Source organism: Magallana gigas, chromosome 1 (assembly GCF_963853765.1).
Source record: "Magallana gigas chromosome 1, xbMagGiga1.1, whole genome shotgun sequence".
Lineage (NCBI taxonomy): Eukaryota > Metazoa > Mollusca > Bivalvia > Ostreida > Ostreidae > Magallana > Magallana gigas.
The window spans coordinates 45,219,005-45,241,658 of NC_088853.1; the positions used below are offsets into that span (position 1 = coordinate 45,219,005).

The 22,654-nt window shown below is 36.1% G+C and overlaps 1 protein-coding gene across 3 annotated transcripts; it reads left to right on the plus strand.

Annotated features, from left to right (window-relative positions):
- The first annotated feature begins 1,111 nt into the window (after positions 1–1,111).
- Positions 1,112–21,674, plus strand: LOC105338002 (ubiquitin carboxyl-terminal hydrolase 8). Of its 3 annotated transcripts, none has more exons than XM_034465924.2 (26): positions 1,112–1,317; positions 1,476–1,583; positions 1,839–1,983; positions 10,244–10,329; positions 10,776–10,909; positions 11,208–11,382; positions 11,782–11,944; positions 12,214–12,358; positions 12,561–13,009; positions 13,335–13,453; positions 13,732–13,882; positions 14,300–14,524; positions 14,658–14,784; positions 15,188–15,340; positions 15,639–15,810; positions 16,031–16,100; positions 16,545–16,675; positions 16,997–17,102; positions 17,302–17,406; positions 17,789–17,911; positions 18,450–18,563; positions 18,886–19,028; positions 19,591–19,723; positions 20,157–20,187; positions 20,476–20,564; positions 21,086–21,674. In XM_034465924.2, the coding sequence occupies exons 2-26, from the start codon at positions 1,486–1,488 to the stop codon at positions 21,155–21,157; spliced, it is 3,459 nt and encodes a 1,152-aa protein (XP_034321815.2). In that variant the 5' UTR covers positions 1,112–1,317; positions 1,476–1,485; the 3' UTR covers positions 21,158–21,674. The 3 variants fall into 3 exon arrangements, with proteins under 3 accessions (XP_034321815.2, XP_065924297.1, XP_034321814.2); XM_066068225.1 differs by having other exon boundaries at positions 1,112–1,313; positions 1,464–1,583; XM_034465923.2 differs by having other exon boundaries at positions 1,113–1,313.
- Positions 21,675–22,654: the final 980 nt, after the last annotated feature.

Below are 22,654 nucleotides of genomic sequence, written 5' to 3' on the forward strand. Positions count from 1 at the left end.
TAAGCAGAATAATTCTAAAAAGAATTATTACTGAAATAAATTGATCTTATAAATGACCAATTTAATAATAAAATTCTTATATACAATTGATTTGAGAATCAATTAATACTATAATAAATAAACCAATTGAAATATTGATCTTTATAATCAACACTGCATTCCATATTTTAAAAAAAATCTTTTCATTCCAATTCATTCATACTCATTAGTTTATAATCATGGACTTAATTAATGTTTTCTGCAATTTATAGGATAATCGATTTATTAATAGTAGGTGTTAGAGGATACTAGTATTTGAGTTAACTTACCAGAAAAAGAGCAAGGTCTGGTCCAAAATTCAATTACTAGTCAATTTAGATTTGCTCTTATCAATGTCCAGACAAAGATTGTCAAACTTGGCTGTAAAACACAGAAAGCAAAATATACAAACCAACCAAATTCAACCTGACACAAACAACCAATAAAAACCAAGATCACAAATATCGACTGACCAACTCATGATCAAACACTGCACTAAGGGTATATGTACGTACACATGCGCGGATCTAGAGGGGGGTCGGGGGGGTCCCGACCCCCCCCCCTGGAAAATGAAAATTTATTAAATTTACATAGTAAAATTATCGCGAAAATATGCCTCGGACCCCCCCTGGCAAACACAATTATCCTTCGGACCCCCCCCCCCTGGAAAAATTTTCTGGATCCGCGCATGGTACAGGTGTATGAATTAAAAGAAAGGGTGGATCTTACTTTTTTTTTATATGTGTACTATTTAGATGTATTTTACCAGCAATTAGAATAACTTTATTTATTTAAATCAAAAATTTTCATTCTCTTACAGTTTCCTTATTCAAAGTATTGAGGACGTGGAAACCTCTGGAAAAAAAACCTCAAGGTACAAATGTATACATATGTATCATTTTTTATTATTTCTCTTATTCTGGCGAAGGGGTAAAAAGTAACTTGAAATCAGGAAAAATCCCTTGTATGTTATTTATCATATTATGCATGACGCTAAAAAAAAAAAGAAAAAAGTTATCTATTCTCGATCGGGATCGGCTAACAACAATTCCAAACAATCTATTCGGTATACCTCGGCCGATTCCCTAATATAAATTACCGAGGATGTGCCGAGTTACAAAATAAAATGGACGAAGAAGAAAATGTAAATATTGGCAAATCGAAGAGAAAATGACATTTCTACAAATATATGTGTAATGTGGTCCACACATATAATTTCCTGATTACATGTACCAGACTTAGTTTAAAGGACATTGATAGAATCGATTTTAACTCGGATAAAAGAAGTACAGGAAGTAGGTTGAAATTGTGTTGAAAAAACGCATAACACAGGTTTAATAATTTTGTCAAATTGATAAGTGAAATTAAAAATAATAACTCGGATGAAATGTTGATTGATGTTGGTTGATGATGTGTGGCCATAAATCGTCGATCCTTTGTTTCAGATAACTAAATAGATAACTCACCATGCCAGTAAAGAAGAAAGATTTGTATGTTGCCAAATCATTGAAGGCTCTTAATGATTTAGCTGCCCTGCCAGCCAAAATGACAACCAATCCAAAAATGTATGTATTATCTAGTGATTACTTTTTACTATATGCTGTTCCATTTTAATTACTTGTTGTATTTAGTTGACCAGTTCTGGTTAGATCTTAAGCAGACCTACTTTCACAATGCCATGCATTGCGACGATTTTATGTGTATGAAAATATCTAACGGCAGTTTGAATTTTTTACTGCTAAAAACATTATATTATGCAACAGTGATCCATGATGCAGTATACAAAGTGACATACTATGAGATTCTTGAATTTTTTTTAGACTGATAAATTCCGCCCAGAAGATTCACAAGGAGGCAGAGTTAAATGAGTCGCTAGGAGATGATGAGAAGGCCTACATCCTGTACATGAAGTACTTCAATGTCGTTACGCTGGCCCGAAAACTACCCGACTACAAAAAACAAAAGGTTGTAGACAACTCTGGTCATCATCTATGCAATATGATTCCCTGAAAAGTCTTAACTTGATTTTCAAATGTGAATCCATGATTTTGTTAATTTTATAAACTCAGGAAACTCTCGATGGCTCAAATGTTGATCACTTGGAGTTCTTGATAACTGGTTGATAATTGACATTGGTAATGTTTACAGTAAGGCTGGTTTTAAAATGAATAATATTGACATTCCTACGATAATTTTGAAACACAGTGAAAATAAGAAATGATGATGAGATGAAACTGTCACACAAACTTCGAGTCAGCTATAAAGATGAGAAACTGCATGCAGAATAGCACCATCAATAATTTTATATTTATTTTAAAAATTATTTTCTTAAATGATCCATGTTTGATACAATTAAATTGTCTTTGCTACAACAAATGCTTAATATGATATTTGTCATACATAAAATGATATACAGAATTATCATGAAATTATATTTAATTCAATTTTTAAAAAGATCCAGGTACTGGTATATGAATATTCACCTGTAAAATACACACCGATAGTACCATTTTGAAGCATGTGTGAAAGATTAGTACTTGAATGAATGAACTTATTATGAAATCCAGTCATACTAATTTAAAACCCCTCAGACAACCCGAAAAGTTTCGAACTCCTGAAAACTCAAACTCTTGATCTCGGGAAGTTTATCCTTGGTCATGTGGATTTTGAGGTTTCGAGACTTACCGTACCTGTGTAACATATGCATAGTAAAGCACTACATTGAAACATGAACACATTGGACATAAATATCTCAAGGCTTCAATCACGAAGCCTTATCCATGCTTACAATATATTTTCCTGTCTTTGTCAATCTCCATTTTTTATACCCGCACTTTCTAAAGAAAGTTCGGGTATATTGTTGTTACCCTGTTCCGTCCGTCCGTCCGTCCGTCCGTCCGTCCGTCCGTCCGTCCGTCTGTCACGTTTTACTTTCTCAAACTGCTCTTACATCTTATAAACCAGCAAACTGAACTCTTGGAGTTTGATTTGGGGTATCATGTTGTTTTGTAAAAAAGTTTCAAAAATTCTCTGTTAGTCCTGGGGGTCAAATAATTGGTAAAAAATGACGTTTTTTCACAAAAAACCTTCTTCCTCGAACTCCTCCTACATTTTCAAAAGTAGACAAATCATCTTTTGGAATATGTTTTAGGGTATCCTATAGATGCGCAATAAGGTTTCGGAATTTTCAATTTTGTCCTTGGGGTCATTTAATGGCTAAAAAATGACGTTTTTTTACAAAAAAACTGGTTTAAAAAACGTCATTTTTTTTAAGCAGTAGCCAAATGATCTTCTAGAATATGATTGGGGGTGTCATATTGAGGCATGATCAGGTTCCAGAATTTTTTTTTTAATTAAGGGGATCAGTGGGCCACAAAAAATGACGTTTTTTGGCAAAAAAAATATGGTTCCCAGAACTCCTCTTACAACTTTTGGAGTAGCTACATCATCTCTTGGGATATAATTTGGGCTGTCCTATAGATGTGCAATAAGGTTTTAAAAATTTAAATTTCATCCTGGGAGTCAAATAGTAGCAGAAAATTGACGTTTATCACTAAAAAATCAAACATTGATCCAAGAGCTCCTCTTATGATTTAATGGATAGACAATCATATCTTGGGATATGATAGGGACTGTTCTATAGATGTGCAGTAAGGTTTTCAAAATTTAAATTTCATCCAGGGAGTCAAAATGTAGCAGAAAATTGACGTTTATCACTTAAAAAAAAACATAGATCCTAGAACTCCTTTTATGATTTAATGGATAGACACATCATATCTTGGGATATGAAAGGAACTGTTCCATAGATGTGCATTACGGTTTTGAAAAATTAAATTTAACCCTGAGGCCCATTACCTACCGGTACATACCTTTTGGTGCCCTTTAAGGATCAAGAATATATATGGTTAGGCCTAACAAAAAAATTTGTGTGTTTCGGGTAACCCGACCTAACCTACAAAAATGGCCCGATCCTACCATTTTTAGACTGTTTTCCCCAGGCCGATTTTGCATGGCGGTACCGCCATTGAAGATCCACCGCCATGTATCACACAGTGCCGCCATGCTTCCCGCTATGCATGTTTATTTCAAAGCAAAATAATTCTTTTTCCGATTATTACACATCTTAACTGTAATTAGTAGATATAAAGTTATCGTTTATCCGCTCAAACTTCAGAAAAACACTTGCACCCGCAGTGAGCGCAGTTAATTTCGACATCGATCTCAGCAATGGGGCACACGTGGTTTACGGTTTAAGAACTTAGCTTATGATTAAGATATATTTCAACTGAGTTTATTAATTGGTGATTAATGCATAAATAGGGACGTGATTACTTCTTGTTTTAATATAATGTGCTTTTTTCGACATCTCCGCCATTGTCGAATGTTGTGGATTTTCCAAGATCTAAAAATAGCACAATGTTCACTCGATGGTGTTAGCTTGGATTCGATATGCTTGAACTCTTTATTTGCCGCAAGGATATTGGAAACTTGAAAAAATGTTCACAATAAAGAAAAAAAAAACTACAGTTATTTGCAGAAATGCACGGAAGCGATGTCACATGACTAGAAACATCGTATATTTTATGCTTATTAAAATGATTGACTGTGTACATACATGTAAACGGGGAAGGGGACTGGTGTCAAGATATCACAGAAACTTTCATATGAACCCCCAATTTAAACAAGAAATATTAACTGCCCAGAATAAGTTGAATCAAGTTTGATGTAATTGTATGGACTTGTTCTGCCTATTTCTTGTTCAACACCCCCCTAAAAAATCTCTTCTATAAGGAGCGGGAGTGGAGTGGGACAGAAGCTGATGTTGAACTGCCACGTGAATCTATATTTTTTGTGTTTTGTGAAAACTTGTGAGGACCAACCTCTTAAAAAACTGATTTTGAAAAAAAAAATGTTATTAGTTTTTCAAGAAAAAACCCCAGAAAAATTGTATATTAAATATACACAGATATGAAAATATAATTATGAATTGAAATGATACTTGTTGATGTAGATTTCATGAAAATGCATCGATTATAGTACATATCATGTAGTACGTTTCATCAAATGGTTATATTATTACGCACAGTGATTTTGCCGGCTTAGGTGCTTTAATGCCGCACCCCGCACTTACTCTGACAAACTTCCCCCCCATGCTTCAAAAATTTTCTGAGGAAAACACTGTTAGATGTCTGATTTTATCCGATTGTGAATTTTATCTTATTTCCAATAAAAATTACGTTTTTAAATATAAAACAAAGAAACATTCTTATGATTCATACAAAAAAAATATGATAAAATAAAAAAAATCCCTACCTACCTAACCTAATTTTTTCATCAGTGTTACCCTAAACACACAATTTATTTTGTTAGGCCTTAAGGGGTGGGGATCTCAACCGTTTTCGAGATATTTGTGCACTTCCTGTTCAAGGGGGGTCATGACAACCCCCGGGGCCCATGACCTACATACCGTTTGATGCCCCTTGACACAAGGTACAAGAATATATATGGTTTAAGGGTGGGGATCTCAACTGTTTTGAAGATATTAAGGGACTTGCTGTTTGAGGGCGTCAGGACCACCCACAGGGCCCATGACCTACCCGGTACATAACATTTGATGCCCCTTGACATCAGAAACATGAATATATATGGTTTAGGGGTCATGATTATAACAGTTTCTGAGATATATGGTAATTTCAAATTCCTGGGGGGTGGGGATGACCCCAGGGGTCAGATCTAATAAACCCTATATATTGCCAGTAACAGCCAATATATGATTATGAAAACCCTATATTATTATCTTTGTCCGTTTTCAAGTTACCATTTACAATAGAGTCTATGATTCTTTCTACAAGGTTCAATGTTAGACCCCACACCCTTTTGACACCCCCCTCCCCCCCCCCCCCTCCCCCGAAAAGTGGTTGTCTAGCCCAAAATGAGAAAAATCAAACCAGGGTGCACAACTAGATTTGCAGGCCTATCATATCCTAGAGTTTTGTACAATTATGTTCAGCCATCTCTGAGAAACAAGTTCAGAGCAGGAAAGAAGAAAAAGAAGATGAAGAATATATACATGTATTAAGAACCGTACAAAAACAATAAGTCTCCAAACTTCATTCAGGAGACTTAATAATTAATAAAGATTAAATAGAGATAGGATCATCAAACATCAATAATTTAAAGATAATTGACAATTTCTGATTCTAAGGGGGTCAGGATGACCCCTTAGGGTCATGACTTACATGCCATAATGATCTGATGCGCCTGCATGACCTAAGGAGGAATAATATCTTTGGATTAAGGTGGGGATCTCAATGGTTTTTATGATATTTGATAATTTCAGGAAGAGCACTTGGGATCATGACCTACATACCATCTTAAATGCCTTGAACAAAGAAACAATAATATAATATGTACATGATATATGATTCAATTTAAGAACCCAGATATAGACGAATCATCTGTTTTGTAATACTTCCTATGTATATATACATGTACATGTATTAGTTTGTGTTTTGTTCTATACTATTCATGTTCATGACTGTAGTATGGCTTAGTCTTATTTTAAATTACATTAAAAAATTGTCAAATATATGACTTGGAACCCCCACTCCCAAACAAACTCAAATATAAACTGTTCTCTCTCTCCCTCCCCCCCCCCCCCCCCTTCCTTGTTGAATAATCTATTAAAATCAAAATATAATTTGGGTGTCTAAAAACTTTTATAAACTGGTAAAAAATGTTATTCTTAAAAAAAATTACATTACACCTTGCATAATTGACAAATGATCTATTGAGATACGATCAGAGGTCATATTTCTACCTTGGGATCAATAAGTAGTATTCATTGACAAGTTAAAATTAATTAATAACAATAAATGATTCAAATTATAAATGTTTATACTCCACATTCATCCCCCCCCCCCCCCCCCCCCAATCTAACCTGCTTATAAAGATTCAGTCTTCTTAATACATTCTTACATGTGTACAGTAGCAAATTTTAAATCATTTCTTGATTGCTTTTTCTCTCGTGATTCACATTAACATTTTGGAAATTGCTTAATTCAATTTTTAAGATTTATAAACAAAGTGTTATATGCATCACTGCCATGTGTATTCACCTATTTGGGGCAATTGTAAAGTCTCCTAAACAAAGCAGTGACATCATTAGGCTAGGAATTACCCACATGGATCAAACACTACTGTATAACATATGAATAAGATAAAATACATTATTATTTCTAGTTCTAAAATGTCAGGGTGTCTCCAAGGGGGCATAATCTTACAATACAATTTTACGCGCAATGACACAAAGAGCAAAAATAAATTAAACGGTTTAGGGATGAGGATCTCAGATCTCAGAAGTTAACAAAATATATAGTGTATCATATCATTTCCTATTTCATAAAGGGGGGGGGGGGGTTAAAGACAACACCTGGGGGTCATTAATGTACTTTACACCAGTTGATGCATCATAATGACTTTAGAAGATATTTTGTATTTTCCTGTTTCGTGGGGTCAGAACAGTCCCATAAGGTCATGACCTACATTGTATTTGATGCATTATAATACATTAAGAAAGAAATACTCCTTCCTTCCTATTATTACTCATATAAAAAATTTAAGTGTCTACACTTTAATACTTACATATGAAATACACAAATTTAATAAGAAATTGTTTATACAGGGTCAATTAATATGGGGTCAACTCAACAGTGCATGCAGTCTGACAAATGAAAAAAATAACTTTTGCAACTAAAATGACAGAAACTTTACAAATGCGATAGGATAGGTAACGATGATAAGCTTATTTAAATATTAAAAGATGATGATACAGTATGCTGTCAAAGGGAGATTACATTTAGAAAGTGAAAGTAGAACTTATATACATGTGTATGTATGCTGGCAGGAATCCCATGCTGGCATCTTATTATATTGTGCTACTGCTACTACATGTATTATGCTTACCTAAATTGGTCAACATCATAATGATAATCCAATTAAAACACAATAATGAATTCCTTTAGCTGATCTTAACTACCGTAATCCTTTTCTGCATACGGAAAACACAGACATGTATGTATGGGTGTTGCTAAAACGCGGAACGGAAAACGGAACGGAATGGAAAATATCATCACGTTTATCCCTTAAAAAGGGTATAGACTGGCCAGAAACGATTTACTTTGTATCTTTTATTTATATCTAATGAATGATTATCAACATGTTGCTATCTTATTAATATTCATATGAATGTCTATCAATTATAGCATTGTATTCATTCGGCTTTAGTTGAGTACGAAACGGAAAAATCAAATGTATACGAATTGTGAAACATTAACATGATTAAACAAGCAAATTAGCTATAACTTTTTACTTATTTCTCTTATATGGTATTGCTGGCATATTAGCGTAACGTACGCAGTTAGTGAAAGCGTTTTATGCGTGTTTTGTATATGTATATACTTGCATCAAAATTGAATTTTCGGTGTTCTAGACGATCTTTTATCATACAGACGATACAGTATCATTGAGATGGAAGAAAAAAACTGTAGGACTGACGACATTAAAAAATTAAAATACAGTAAACATTAAAATACCCGGTAATTTGTGAAACTAGTAATTTGTGAAACTAGTATTTTTAGCAATGCAATTTTGTTTACGTTTGCATTACAAAGCATGCAGTTGTTTATTCCAGCAGCTATATACATATGATCCGAATAGAGAGCTCTAGACGTTGCCTGGTTTGATTTTCCGATTATATATTGGGACTATAGTCTGTCGATCCCAAAATATTCATGCAGCACATTTGGACGATTTATAATGGAAAATGTTGACATCTTTTCTCCATTTGGAAGTCACTCAGAAGACCTTGCACAATTTTTCAACACCATCATCCGGGTCTGTTAAAATGCAAAACCCCGTAGACTTCTTTATTTTTAGCCGTGTATTTATACCAGCTGATAAACTAGAGAGGACGTTTTAAAGAAAGAATAATGAGAATGTTTAATGCTTCTAAAAGAGAATCGCTTGAACCCTGAGGTATATATAAATATACAGCAAAAAGTGAATCGAGGATATTTTGGGACAGAATATAGTGGTCAATGCATGTACTGTTAATTTTGAGGAAATAAATATTCTTGAATAAATAATCTAATATTGCTAATCTTTCAAAAAAAATTAAAAAGGTACATAAAGTATATCGTTTTAGCATACTTAACAAATCTATGAGGTAAATAACATTAGATAAGATTTTCCGTTTTCCTTCCGTTCCGTTTTCCGTTCCGCGTTTTAGCAACACCCATGTATGTATACACGTGAACCCATCTAATCGAAGAGCTGGGTAAAACTAGTACCCGCTAATGAGACATGCAAACCTGTGTTGTGTACGTAACTTCAGACAAAGATCAGTCATTTGTAACATGCATGTATTTTTATGACCTATTCTTCAAATCCACTTGCACTATTTTATTAGGTAAATAACAGCTTTAAGGTGGTGCAGGACACCTGCATATTGTGATGTACATGTATACTTCCTACTGAGATAAACAATAAAGTATGTTGACTATTGATTAAATATTTACCCCCCAAATAATGTTACCTAACATTGAAGCGCAATGGGTTAGAGCGTTTACATGTCTGTAAGAGCATTGGGGTCCAAGGTGTATTTTTGGTAATTTACGAATTTTCATGGGGAGGGGGGGTCTGGACCCCTCACTCCCACCCCTTCTCTAAATCTGTGCACACGATGATGTTCATGTAGGCACACAGAAGCAAATCTAAAACCGGCAACCGCCACGGGGAGGGGGCATAATTTAATTTTTAATTTTGTTTGTAATAATTATATAGACCATTATACTTCCTATGACATAAAATGTTAAGCTTATTGATTAACTGAAAATTCACTGCAAACAGTTCTACCCCAAATTGCACATAAAGTGCTGCTCATGTCACGATGTGTATTATCATATGGGCAGGGATCTCATCCTTCAGTTATGAAAATTATAATTTTTAAATGTATTACCGGAGTTTGCATGTAGCCTTCATTTTTAATTAAACTGGTATAAAACAGTGTTATTTAGGGGCAAACACATGGTGCGGGTATTACTGTCTAATGACAGCATCTAGTTTCTAGATGTTTTTTTCTTGTGAAAAAAAAATGTGCTATCTTAACTGAACCAGAGTGGTTAGCTGATCAACATGGTGAATGGTTTATATTTATTATTTACAGGATTACTATGATAGCTTGATTGGACAGAAGAATTTACTGAAGTCCATTGACAAAGCGGAGGAGTTATCTGCGAGCCTGAAAGACAGGTACAGATAAATTATTCAGTTACATTAATTTCACATCTATCAGTTTGTGTTTTTGGATTCAGTATCTTTTTGTAATGTTGTATGCTATTCAGTGACTAAATGAACTTATAAAATAAAGTTTACATTTGTATGAAATTTTTTGCTGACTTCACAATGGTTTGCGCAAAAATACCCCTATCAATCCGCATGACATGACAGATAAATTTTTTGCAATTTTTTGTTATTTATGAGGACATAATTTCTGTACTATGCAGTATGTAACATACATGTACATGATTTTGAGCTACTGTTGGAGATTGGGGTTCTTTTTAGGATAGACCCCTTATGTTGCATGGTATTGCATTCAATAGACAATGTCAGTCTGTTGTTTGACCTTTGAGAAATTTATTTATAAACTGGCGATATACATTATTATATTGCTATGAGTGACCATGTCTTTTTGACAGGTATGAGTTGGCCGAGGCAGAAGAGGTGGCCAGTAAGTTATCTCCCTTGGAGGGTAAAAGTGCACCCAAAGAGGAGCCAGTCAAAACCCCAGAGACCGAGAAACAGTCCGAGGAGAAGAAGACAGACGGTCCAGGTAGGTAGAGACGAGTTATACTCCTCATGTACATTAACGTAACAAAGGCGAGCACAAATTTCTTGTGAGAGCTCCTATATTCTGTTCATGCTTAAGTTTTTTTTCACTGTATTTGCATGATAGGACCTTTCTGATATGCACAGAACTTTAAATAATTTGATATTATGTACTGAGAAAAAAAAGTAATGTTTTAAATGAACACAAATGAATAACTAAAGATTCAGAATTTATTCCATTCAATTTAACCCACATTTTAACATCCCAGGATTATGTGTTTTGTTAATCTATGATTTTCCAGCTGAGCCAGCACCGGTGGCAGAGAGTAAGATAACTCCTACACAGCTGTACAGTCTGCTCAACGAGAAGGACACGAGTCTCATCGTCATGGACGTTCGACTGACCTCACAGTACGCCGAGTCCCACATCAAACACGAGGCCTGTATCAGTGTCCCGTCAGAGACCATTAAACCAGGGTAAGGGCCCCGGGGCCATCACCTAATGAGTGACTCTGTTCTGGTGTGTCATTTAGAGGGGCTGGAGGTCATGACCTTCATTGTAATGTTTACTACTGAAAAATAAATGGAACTTTTCGAATTACAGTTTTAAGTTATAGCTTATTGGTAGAGGAGTGATGTTGAATTTTTGAAGTTGGATCTGATGGGCACCAACAAATAAACATCAAAAAACTATATTGTTGTGTATCATGTTTGAATCACATATTGTGTATCAGAGACTGGAGTTGAAATTGTTTTGTCTCTGTTTATCTTTTATTATTAATGTAACTTCCCAATAAGTAAAAGAAAAATTTTCATTCCAAATTATCTTTTGGCTACATCAGTACTACAGTTTGTTTTTAACTGACTTTGTTGCAGATCAACAGTGACCTACATAGAGCAGAATCTGTCGGACGAATCCAAGATTCTGTGGAAGAAACGAGGTCAAGTAGACCACATTGTACTACTGGACTGGAACTCCACCCTCAGTCAGGTTACCATAGCAACACCCCTCCGCACACTGAAGGATGCTCTATTTAAGGTATGCCAAGAACAAGTAAATCTTGTACTTGTAATTTTTTTTTTAAGAAGATTGTAGCAACATTATAAAAAATGTGAAACTTGGACATATCTTTATTGTTCTTATCAATATCAGAGGATTTTCTTTGCATAAGCATAAAAATGTAGGCGTTCAGATCGAAAGCAAGGTATTTATTGCAACGTTTGTAATCTATGCAAGAAATGTGATGTTAAAGGATGATAATGAAGCCTTTATAAATCCCTGAGATCACCCTCGGTCTGTTGTTTCAGTATGATTCCACCGTGATCATAAAGAGTGAGCCACTGATACTAGAGGGTGGATACGACCAGTGGTTAATGTGTTACCCCCAGCTCACCACAAACTCCAGGGTCACAAACCCCAACCAGGAGGGTCCAGTGTCCTCAGCACCGTCATGTGAGTAGAATAGTCACTGACAACCTGTAATGAGGATTGTTGAGTTAAAAGTTTAACCACACGATTTGCCACTTCCAGACCCCAGTTTTCTGTCTCATTGATGACAAATTTTGTGTATACAGTTGTTCATGATTAATAAATTAAATTTTAATGATAAGGAAGACATTGATAATTATTTGATAATTTGTTATGTATTTTTCAGTGGATTTTGATTACCCTGACTTTGATGAAGATTTCTCTCCAACACCCAAACCTGTCAAGGCCACACCTGATCTGCTGAAGCCCTATGACCCGCTGGGCCTGACTAACAGTGTAGCTGATCTACCTAAGCCCACAGCTCCAGCGGCTGGGAGTCTGGGCCAGCCGGGCATTCCTTCTGTAGACAGATCCACAAAACCTAAACCATCCCCGGCAAACAGCAACGTGAACCCTCCACGCAATGCTTCAGTGAACTCTCTGACGGAAGCTAAATCTGTGTCATTAGAATCTAAAAATAACTTGGTGGCTGAAGCCCAGAGGAAGGAGCAGGAGAGGAGGAATGAGGAAGTGGAGAGGAGGAGAAAGGAGGAGGAGCTACAGGCACAGACAGAAAAGGACAAGGAGGCTGAGGAACAGGAGGCGAAGAGGATGAAACTACAGAGGGAGATCCAGGTAATGTAGTATGTACATGACAGAAATGACAGAGATTCCGATAATGTTAGGGATATAACACAGGGAGATTCCGGTAATGTGAGGGACCAACCAAACAGATTACAGAGAGGGATTTTAGATCACACTTTTTAACATTTAGATTGTTTTCTGGCGTTTATGTTCTTTAAATGTATATTTTTCACAATTCGGCATTTTCACTCAGATTTCAGCTGATATGAATTTTCTGTGGAATACTTATCACCACTGTTTATCACTGAATCATGCTGTAAACTCTCCTTGTTATTCCAATTCTTTTAGTGTGATAATAAGTTCAATTTCTTTCCAGGAGTTGGAGAGGTTAAAAATGGAGCAGGCACGAGATGTGGCAGAGCTAATGAGAAAGAAAAGAGCTATAATGGAGGAGAAAACAACAGACACACAGACAAAGGCAGTGGAGGATGATAGGTGAGTGAGGTTAAATTTCTGAGGCAGATAGGAGGTGAATGCTGTCAAGGTGTAAAAATATTTTGGAACATTATGGGTCATGTTATCTTTATTTTAAAAAAAAAATTAATTAAATATATCATCTATTTGTATGCTATATTTAAAAAATATTGTCATCGTCAATTAAGTTGTGTTTTAAAGTTTGTGTGACAATACTGACTCAGTAATTTGACTTGATACAATAATTACTATTTATTTATCATAATGAGTTGTAAATGAGTTGCTTTGATGGCTTGTAGGAAGAAAGAATTGGAGAGGCTTAATGAAGAAGAGAAGAAGAAGCGAAGAAAGCAGGAAGAGATGGAGCAGGAGAAGCAGCGAAGACTGGAGGAAGTGGAGAGACTGAGGCAGGAGAGAAAGCGAAGGGAAGAGGAGGAGGCTGAAAAAAAGGTGAGGGGTCATAACATAACAATTGTAGAACCAGTGTGTAGACCTTGTGGTGATGGTTCCATAAATGTAGCATCTTATTGATGTACATGTGACCAAAATAGATAACATAAAAAGTTTACAGCTGTAAACATTCCTTCATCTTTACAGTTACCGCATTATGATCTGAGAGTTGAAATGGTAGCATATCCCTTAATATCAAGAAGATAGCTTAGAACTGTTTCTCATGATGTCATGTACCTGTAGATATCATTAGAAATGGAAATACATAGTTTCATGTCAATTATGAAAGTTGAGCTGCTTTGTGAAACAATAATTACTCCCCACAGTAAAAAGGTGCTCTGATCTGTTTACCAGACATGAATTATTCTGATCTAATCTATGGATTAATTGTAAGATATGCATACTATTTTTGTCCAGGCTTTGGATTCAGCCCGAGAGAATGCCAAACTTGAGGAAGAGCGACGCACACAGGAACTGAGGCGCGCTGAGGAGGAGGCAAAGAGGCTTCGTGAGGAAGAAGCTAGGCGAGAGGCACAGAAGAAGGCAGAGGCAGATAGACTGGCAGCTCAGGGTAAAAAGGAGGAAGAGGAGCGAAGAGAGGCAGAGAGGAAGAGACAAGAAGAAGAGAAGAGGAAAGAGGAGGTAACTCCTACTAAACCTTTCGCACATGACATTGTCAAGATAAATGTTAGCAATATTAAAACTAAAAGGTGTTTGTTTTTGGAAACAAAATAAGATAAGTTAACTTAATGTTCGAGTTTATGCATTTGTGTAGGAAAGATCAAAACAAGAACAAATCGCAAAGAAGGCAGAGGAAGAGAAATTGGAGAGAGAGAAACTAGAGAGAGAAAAGGCTGAGAGGGCCAGAAGAGAGGCTGAGGAGAAACTGCGTCGACTTAACTGTAAGTATAGCTCTATATAGGAATTGTGTTCACTTAAATGTCAGTATAAGCGGAAGCTATGTCCACCTTAACCATTCAGTGTATAAGTACCTCAAAACATCAACTTGGGTACCAAGATATATGTACTGTCATTCAATGCAGCTGTAGCTCAAAAGAGAAACTATCAGGACTTGAGTTTAAGTATAGTAATAGGGAGGCTTCAGAGAGAAATGAGAGCAGTCTGAAGATCACTCATCAGTTAATTTAGCTGAGTTGATTGGGATTGTCTCCCTTTGATATTATACGATATTGTTCTATGAAAATCATGCATTGACTGTGGTATGTTACAATAGCGGCATTTTTATGAAGGATTGTCTCTCAATAACATTATACATTTTAAATTGATATATGTTGTATGTAACAGTATCGGAGTCCCAGCCTTCCAAACCAAGAACCATCCCCTCCCCTAACCTACCCACTGGCTGGGAAAAGAGACTGGACCCCAACACGCGGCGGTACTACTACATCAACCACAACAAGGGCACCACCCAGTGGGAGCCACCGGTCACTCAAACAGGTCAGTCACAGAGGAACCTCTCACAGTTTTGTTGTGAATAGTTGACTCAAACATGCATACATGTACATTGTGTAGAAATCAGTGCTCTGAATCTGTGAGCTTTGATTAAGAAATAATTTAGCCTAGGCAAATAGATCAAGCTTGTTGAAGTTTTTTTTCAGTATCTAGAAAAGCTATTTTTCTGAAGATCATGTTATCATAAAAGAACAGAATGTATTTTATTTCTTGTCAATTTTGTGTGATTTGAAAGTGCTCTTGAAAATACTCTATGTTTTGGGATTATGTATTGAATCAACAGGTCTCCCACCTGGACAGTTGTCTGTAACCAAACTAAAGGAGGAACCAGCAAATCCAAAGAGAGGCTTGACACGCTCCAATTCATCCCCAAATATAGCCAAGATGTTGTTTGATGAAGAGCAGGCTCCAAAAACTCTCCCAGTCATCAACAGAGCGGCCAAACCTCAGCCACGGTAAATACAGACTAAAATAGATATGCATACAGCATAGACAAAATATCATATACATTGAACCTATTTACTGGTGAAGGAAAAAAGCAAGCAAAGCATTTTATGAGCCAAAGAGCAGTGTGTAGGTGAGTTCCTTGACTTACAAGGATGAGGCTCATACAGGATATGGTTTGATTAACTGATACACAAACTGAACCTTACAGTGTATTTTGCTTGTTTTCAGTATTGACCAGCCCCAACCAAAGCCTAGGAAGGCAGTACACAGGGAGCTGAACCCTGTCTATGGAAATGTGGTAAGTCCCAGACCGGGGGAGGGGAGGGGACCACTCAGATAGATAGATACCGGTACTGAGAAAAAGTAACCCCTATAGTGTCTTACTTGCAACCAGAACAGATTTTCCACTTTCTCATAAAAACCCCCCACAAAAATAATGTTTAAAATGATTCAGAGCATAAAAACCGACAAAAATAATGTTTTTTAAATGATTCAGGGCATATATCCTTCTTTGAACAACAAAATCATGATTCAGAAAAGATACTTAAACTTTCCATGAAAAAGAAATTTTGATGAAGCATTCCACCTTGAATATTCAACTTGTACATTTTCAAGAAGTTTCCTTTGTATGTCGGAGTGGTCAGAGTAACAAGTACCGGTAAAGGTATAATGCAGGTTTTTAAATATTTATCATTGAGGTCTACTTCTGTGTGAGCCTGACAGATTTTGGTCTTCTTTCTAGGGCCGGGCACTCACAGGTCTCCGTAACCTTGGTAACACATGCTACATGAATTCCACCATTCAGTGCCTGAACAACACCTCCCCGCTGGCCACCTACTTCCTGACTGACATGTACCTGTATGACATCAACAGGTAAAAATCTGCAATGTGTACTTGTATGACATCAACAGGTAAAAATCTGCAATGTGTTCCTGTATGACATCAACAGGTAAAATTCTTCAGTATGTTCCTATATGACATCCACAAGTAAAAAGTTCAATATTTACCTGTATGACATCAATTGGAAAAAATCTGTGACATATTTTCACAATAGCAGTCAGGGGTCAATGTAAGGTTATAGAGTCCTTAGAATGGTACAGCAAGGTACACTATTAAAAAAACAGGGGATTGATAACCTAAATCAAAGTATTGTACATGTACTTGTGTTTCATTGATGGATGGTTTTTTTTACAGAGAGAGTCAGCTGGGTTACTATGGAGAGATAGCGGACGACTTCTCGGTCATCATCAGAGCCCTGTGGTCAGGACAGTATAAGTGTATCACCCCAAGGGATTTCAAAGTAAGCACCCTTCGCCCCCCCCCCCCCCCCCCCCACACACACACACACACACACACTGTTGATTAGTTGATTATAATTCTCGATGATTAAGATCGTTTAACAATTACAGTGATCACATACTTGTAATCTTGTCAGCCAATCAGTCACAGAGTATGTATAGTACAAGGTAAATATTTAAGTAATGATGGTTGTTTTACAGTATGTGGTGGGGAAACACAACCCTGATTTCGCGGGGACCACTCAACAGGACAGCCACGATTTCTTGACCTTCCTGATGGACGGGCTTCATGAAGGGCTGAACCGGGTCAGTGTCAGAGTGATAACTCACCCCCCAGTCTCAGTATATACAGTTACAGTGACTGTTGTTTTATTTATGACTCCTCCCACATCTTGGTGCTTACTGTAACTCTTCTGTGAATATAGGCATGATAAAACTCTATCTCTCTGTGTAAAAGAATGGCATGCTTCTTTGTCCCAGTCTTACAACAACAAGTAAATATCCTATTCAGTTAACCCTCTATCCAACGTTCACAAAGGTCTTTTTCATGTATCAAGCTCCATATACATGTACTTATCAGTAAGTAGCCGTTGGTTTTCTCCAAGACATTTTCATGTAAAGATATTCATCTTTTGAGCTCGGTCAGTATTTTGATGAGATGAAAAGATGGATGCATTTTATTATGCAGGTAAAGAAGCGACCAGAGATCCCTGAGCAGGACAATGACAAGATGGGGGACAGCCAGGCAGCCGAGTTGGCATGGAAACACCACCAGTTATGTAACGAGTCCATCATCGTGGAACTGTTCCAGGTTTGTTCTAGTGATTCTCTCACAGCTTTGATTAAAGAAGACTTTTTCATTACAAAATCTATATCAACAATTAATGATACATGAACCTACATTTGACATTTGCCAGGCTAACGTTTGTTACAAATATACCGTATTTTACAGTGTGTTGAATTATGCTTGCCTTTATTTTGTATGTAATAGAAGATTTAGTTGGACACTGCAAAATCCCTGTTCACAATTTTAATGAGACCTATTACAATAAAACACAGTTATTGTGAACACGCTTATAATGAATTGAAGCTTACAGCAAAGTGATTTTCAATCTCCGAGACTTTATTACATGTTGTAAACTTGACGGATATAACGAATTACGCTTATAACGAAGTAAAATCGCCCGTCTCTAGCATTTCGTTATAAGCGTGTTTTACTGTGTAAAATTCGCTGGCTTATGTTAGTTTATCATAAACTGTACAATGACAATGTATTAAATTATGTGTGCCCATGTTATGTATAATTATAGTTATTGTAGGAGATTGATGTGAGTATGTTTTGTCTACAGGGACAGTTGAAGTCGACCTTGATGTGTCTACACTGTCAGAAGATGTCGGTCAACTTCCAGGCATTCATGTTCCTTACTCTCCCCATACCCCCCTCATCCAGATGTAGTCTTGGGGTAAGGGTGTTTTTACATGCTTATTGTTTTAGTGTTTATGTTGACTTTCGTTTCCAAATTGCTTATATACCTTTCTCTAAACAATTAACGAAATTATATATGAAGAAATGGGGGATACAGAATGTTTTACTACGAATTACAGCTACCATAGAGACATACCTGTCATGTGAACTTAATTCATAAAACTTCCACAGGTTTCTCATTTTCGACCCCCCCCCCCCCCCATAAAAAAAAAATAAAAGAATAAAAAAAATCTCTATTACAAAGATATGTATATGGTTTGGTTCATTGATATGACATAATTTGTGTCATTTGTTTACAGGAGTGTCTTAAGTTATTCCTGAAGGAGGAGAGGTTGACAGGAAGCAGTAGATGGCGCTGTCCTCGCTGTAAGGTGGATCGCGATGCGGTCAAGAAAATCGACATCTGGAGACTTCCCAGAATTCTCCTGATAGGACTCAACAGGTTAGTGCCAGAATTGCATTACAGATATACATGTACGTTTCTTATTCTGAACATGTATATTCCGAACATAAATTGTCAGAATTAATAAAGCAACAGGATAATTAAATCATCGTGCAATTATGATAAAATGTCATTTCAAACATTGGTCCCAGTTTGACCAAGAGGTGATTATCTGGATTATTGGTGTAAGGATTACTGTAGCTCCAATGTACCAGACTGTCTATTGTATATGTATTTGTCTACACTGTAAACAATGCACATTATCTACTGACAACAACTAGTACACCAATAGTCAAAATCCAATACTTTGCTATAATAGTACATTGTTTGTTGTTCATGTTCAAAATATGTTGAAATAAAATATCATTGAATTTGTATTTAATTTCTAAAAATTCAATGATAAGTGAACAAGGGTCAAGTATAGTAATAAAAGATAGTATAGAATGTCTGGAAAATATCCATGTTATTTATGCCAACTATACAAACTATGAAACATTGACCTTGACCCTTAATACCAGCAGCAGTATTTTGTGATGTATATGTACATGTGCATGTATTGCAGGTTTGTGTACAAGGGACAATGGAGAGAGAAGATCAACAGCTATGTGGATTTTCCGACCCGGAACCTGGATCTCAATCCGTACCTGGAAGGTCCAAAGTCCATCAAGTCCTCCTACAGACTCTATGCCACTTCTGTAAGTTTTCAGACTGAGAGGGGTTTTTTTTTTGCTCTTTTTTTAAAATAATTATTTTTTAAAAAGGGGGTATTTGGCATTACAATTTTGCAACTGATTGATTATTTTTTTGTAAGTTTATGCAAAATTATTCTTATCTCAAACTGTCAAGTGTCTGGGACGTTTCCAATTGTACAATATTATTAATAGAACATTATATATAATGGCAAAGATGTTTATTTTGATGATTTGCAAAGTCTATTTTTAAAATGTGTTTGCATTTTCATAAATATAAATTGATATTTCGATGAAAAGAACACGTCATTGAAGGCAGTTAATCAAAGGTTCATGATGATAACTTTTTCATAGCATATAGAAAGTAATAATCAACTACCTAATATTGGCTTGTAACATTTGATAAATAATTAATCGCTGTTCTTTTATTTGATTTCAGAACCACTCCGGAACTTTGGATGGGGGACATTGTAAGTATTTTTTATGTTGTATTGCATGTATCTACATAAATTGTGTTCACGATGTACAGTTATATAAGTGTCATATTTTAAGAAATGCTAAAAAATTATATTTTGTCAAATTTTTTATACCGGTAAGTCGTAACAAAGTATCTGTAATTACCCAGTTACAAGAGAAAATGCAGTTCATTGTAAATGTTGTTGCTTTTTTGTGTACATTTGATGTACATGCATTACAAAAAATATCCAGGTACACATTAGTCAGTAGTCAAGTAAAGAATGCTGTTGGTTTTTTTTCAGACACAGCGTACTGTCGTAACCCGTGCACAGAGAAATGGTTTAAGTACGACGACGACCATGTGTCCGAGATGAAAGAGTCTGACGTCAGGGTCAGTATTTATATCCGATTTATCTTAAATTTTCATCCTTTATCAGGTAATCAAAGTTAGAATTTGTCAAAATGAAACTATTTGTTTTATTATATGAATATAAAACCAAGATAAAAAAAAATTGGTAATACACATACATGTACATGTAGGACAATTAATATTATCTTCTGTTTTTTATTTGCCATGGAATGAAATTGATTATGATCTGTCATTACCTTGAAAATGACTAAATTATAATTCTGGTGTACCACATCTGTCTGATTATTTCATTGATAGGATGCAATAACTGTACAATAACTGGAAGAAATTTTTACTGATTTCATGTAACTCATGAAATTATTTTACTAAAAATACCATAAACAAATGTGCAATTTAAAAAAAAAAGAAAGGGGTTTAACAACAGTTTGTTGATTTCTTTTGCTTGCATGTAATGAAAAAAAGGGATATTTTCATTGACTTGTGTAGTACATGTAATGACAGTGTTATACATTTCAGAGTAATGTAATTACTTTCTATTACAGTCCTCCTTGGCCTATGTCCTTTATTACACGTCGGTGGAGATGCTACCACCCAATTTCAGACAACACTTCTGAGTCACCACAAAGAAAAGAAACTGTCATCAAATCAAAATCAACTTCATAGAGTGAACGTCGGCTGACACAATTATCATATCATCAAATTGTTTAAAGTTGACCAAATCTTTTGAATATTATCAGGTTGATGATTCCTTTGGCATTTTCACATGCGACCGGTTATATGTACAATATTTTGTCTGGCTAAATCATGTCACAAGGTACATTTATGTGTACCGTAGTTTCAAGTGGTGAATTTTTTCATCAATTTACTTTTTGTGCAATCATTCCATCCCACCAGATAGTTGGAACCTACCAGTACAAGAGAATTACATGTATGTCTACATGTATATCAGGAGAAAGTCTCCAACCAGAGATATTCATGATTAACTGCAATCATCCATCAAGGTGGAGTGTTGGGGTCTTCAGGTCTTTCATGAAAGACATTCACTTAATTTAATCTGAAGTGGAAAATCCATTCAGACTTGAACAAATTGGATAAAGAAGCACCACAGCTCACCCCCACCCCAGATTTGTACATATGATAATATTAAATTAATCTAGTCAGACTAAGCGAATGACTGTGTACTTAAATACAAAATAACCTGAAGTTCATTGAAGAACAAATATTTATACAGGTATGATATTTATTAACTGTATAACTAACATATCATTTGTGGTGGGTTTTGGGTCTTTCTTAAAGTAACGATTAAATGTGCGCCATGTTTCCATGTAGACTTCAATTGCCCATTTTTATTTTTTTGCATTGATGAGGAAAGGTTTTTAGACATGGAGATGTTTTGCATATTTTTCTGGGGTTTATTGCTTATCAGTCATCCACAGTCATAGTGATGTCTCTAATGCATGTACCATGTAAACCGGGTCATTCATCAATCATCAAGTTTAATGAAATATACCAAGCATGAAAGACCCGAGTTACAATGAACCTGGAGATGATGTAGCTGTACTACATTTGTTGTTGTACTGTACAGCTGAGTCATTCATTGATCAGCACTGGCGTCGGAAGCAAATTGAAAGGGGGGGGGGGCTAGACTAATCCTCAGAAATATTGAGAAAAAAGTAATTCCCAAAATCATGGAAATCGGGGGGGGGGGGGGGGGGGGGGGGGGCTAGTATGCTTCTGAATCCAACTTCTCAATCTTTAAAGGTAAATTTAGGAACAATTATCTTTCCTGCGAGAAAAAGTGGGGGGGGGGGGGGGGGGGGCTGAACCCTCTATCATGCTATGTTTCTAATGGTTAGGTATAACTTTGCAAAAAAAGTGGAGGGGGGGGGGGCCTAAGCTCCCCCTTGCCCCCCCCCCCCCCCCCCGGTTCCGACGCCTATGTCAGTAGTAACTCCTCTTTCCATAGTGATCAGACACCTGACATTGGTCAGATAGATAGCTAGATCACGTGATTTGAGACCGAGGGCTTGTGATCCACATTCACGGTGACAAATCACCAGGCATTGGTTGGACAGACACATGTAGATCACAGGGTTTGAGAACTCTGGTTC

Bases quoted from the DNA above. Each gene is read 5' to 3' on its own strand.
- LOC105338002 (XM_034465924.2), top strand. From the start codon at position 1,486: ATGCCAGTAAAGAAGAAAGATTTGTATGTTGCCAAATCATTGAAGGCT. The intron at 1,584-1,838 runs GTATGTATTATC...AATTTTTTTTAG, and splicing joins ATGACAACCAATCCAAAAAT to ACTGATAAATTCCGCCCAGA. The intron at 11,383-11,781 runs GTAAGGGCCCCG...ACTTTGTTGCAG, and splicing joins TCAGAGACCATTAAACCAGG to ATCAACAGTGACCTACATAG.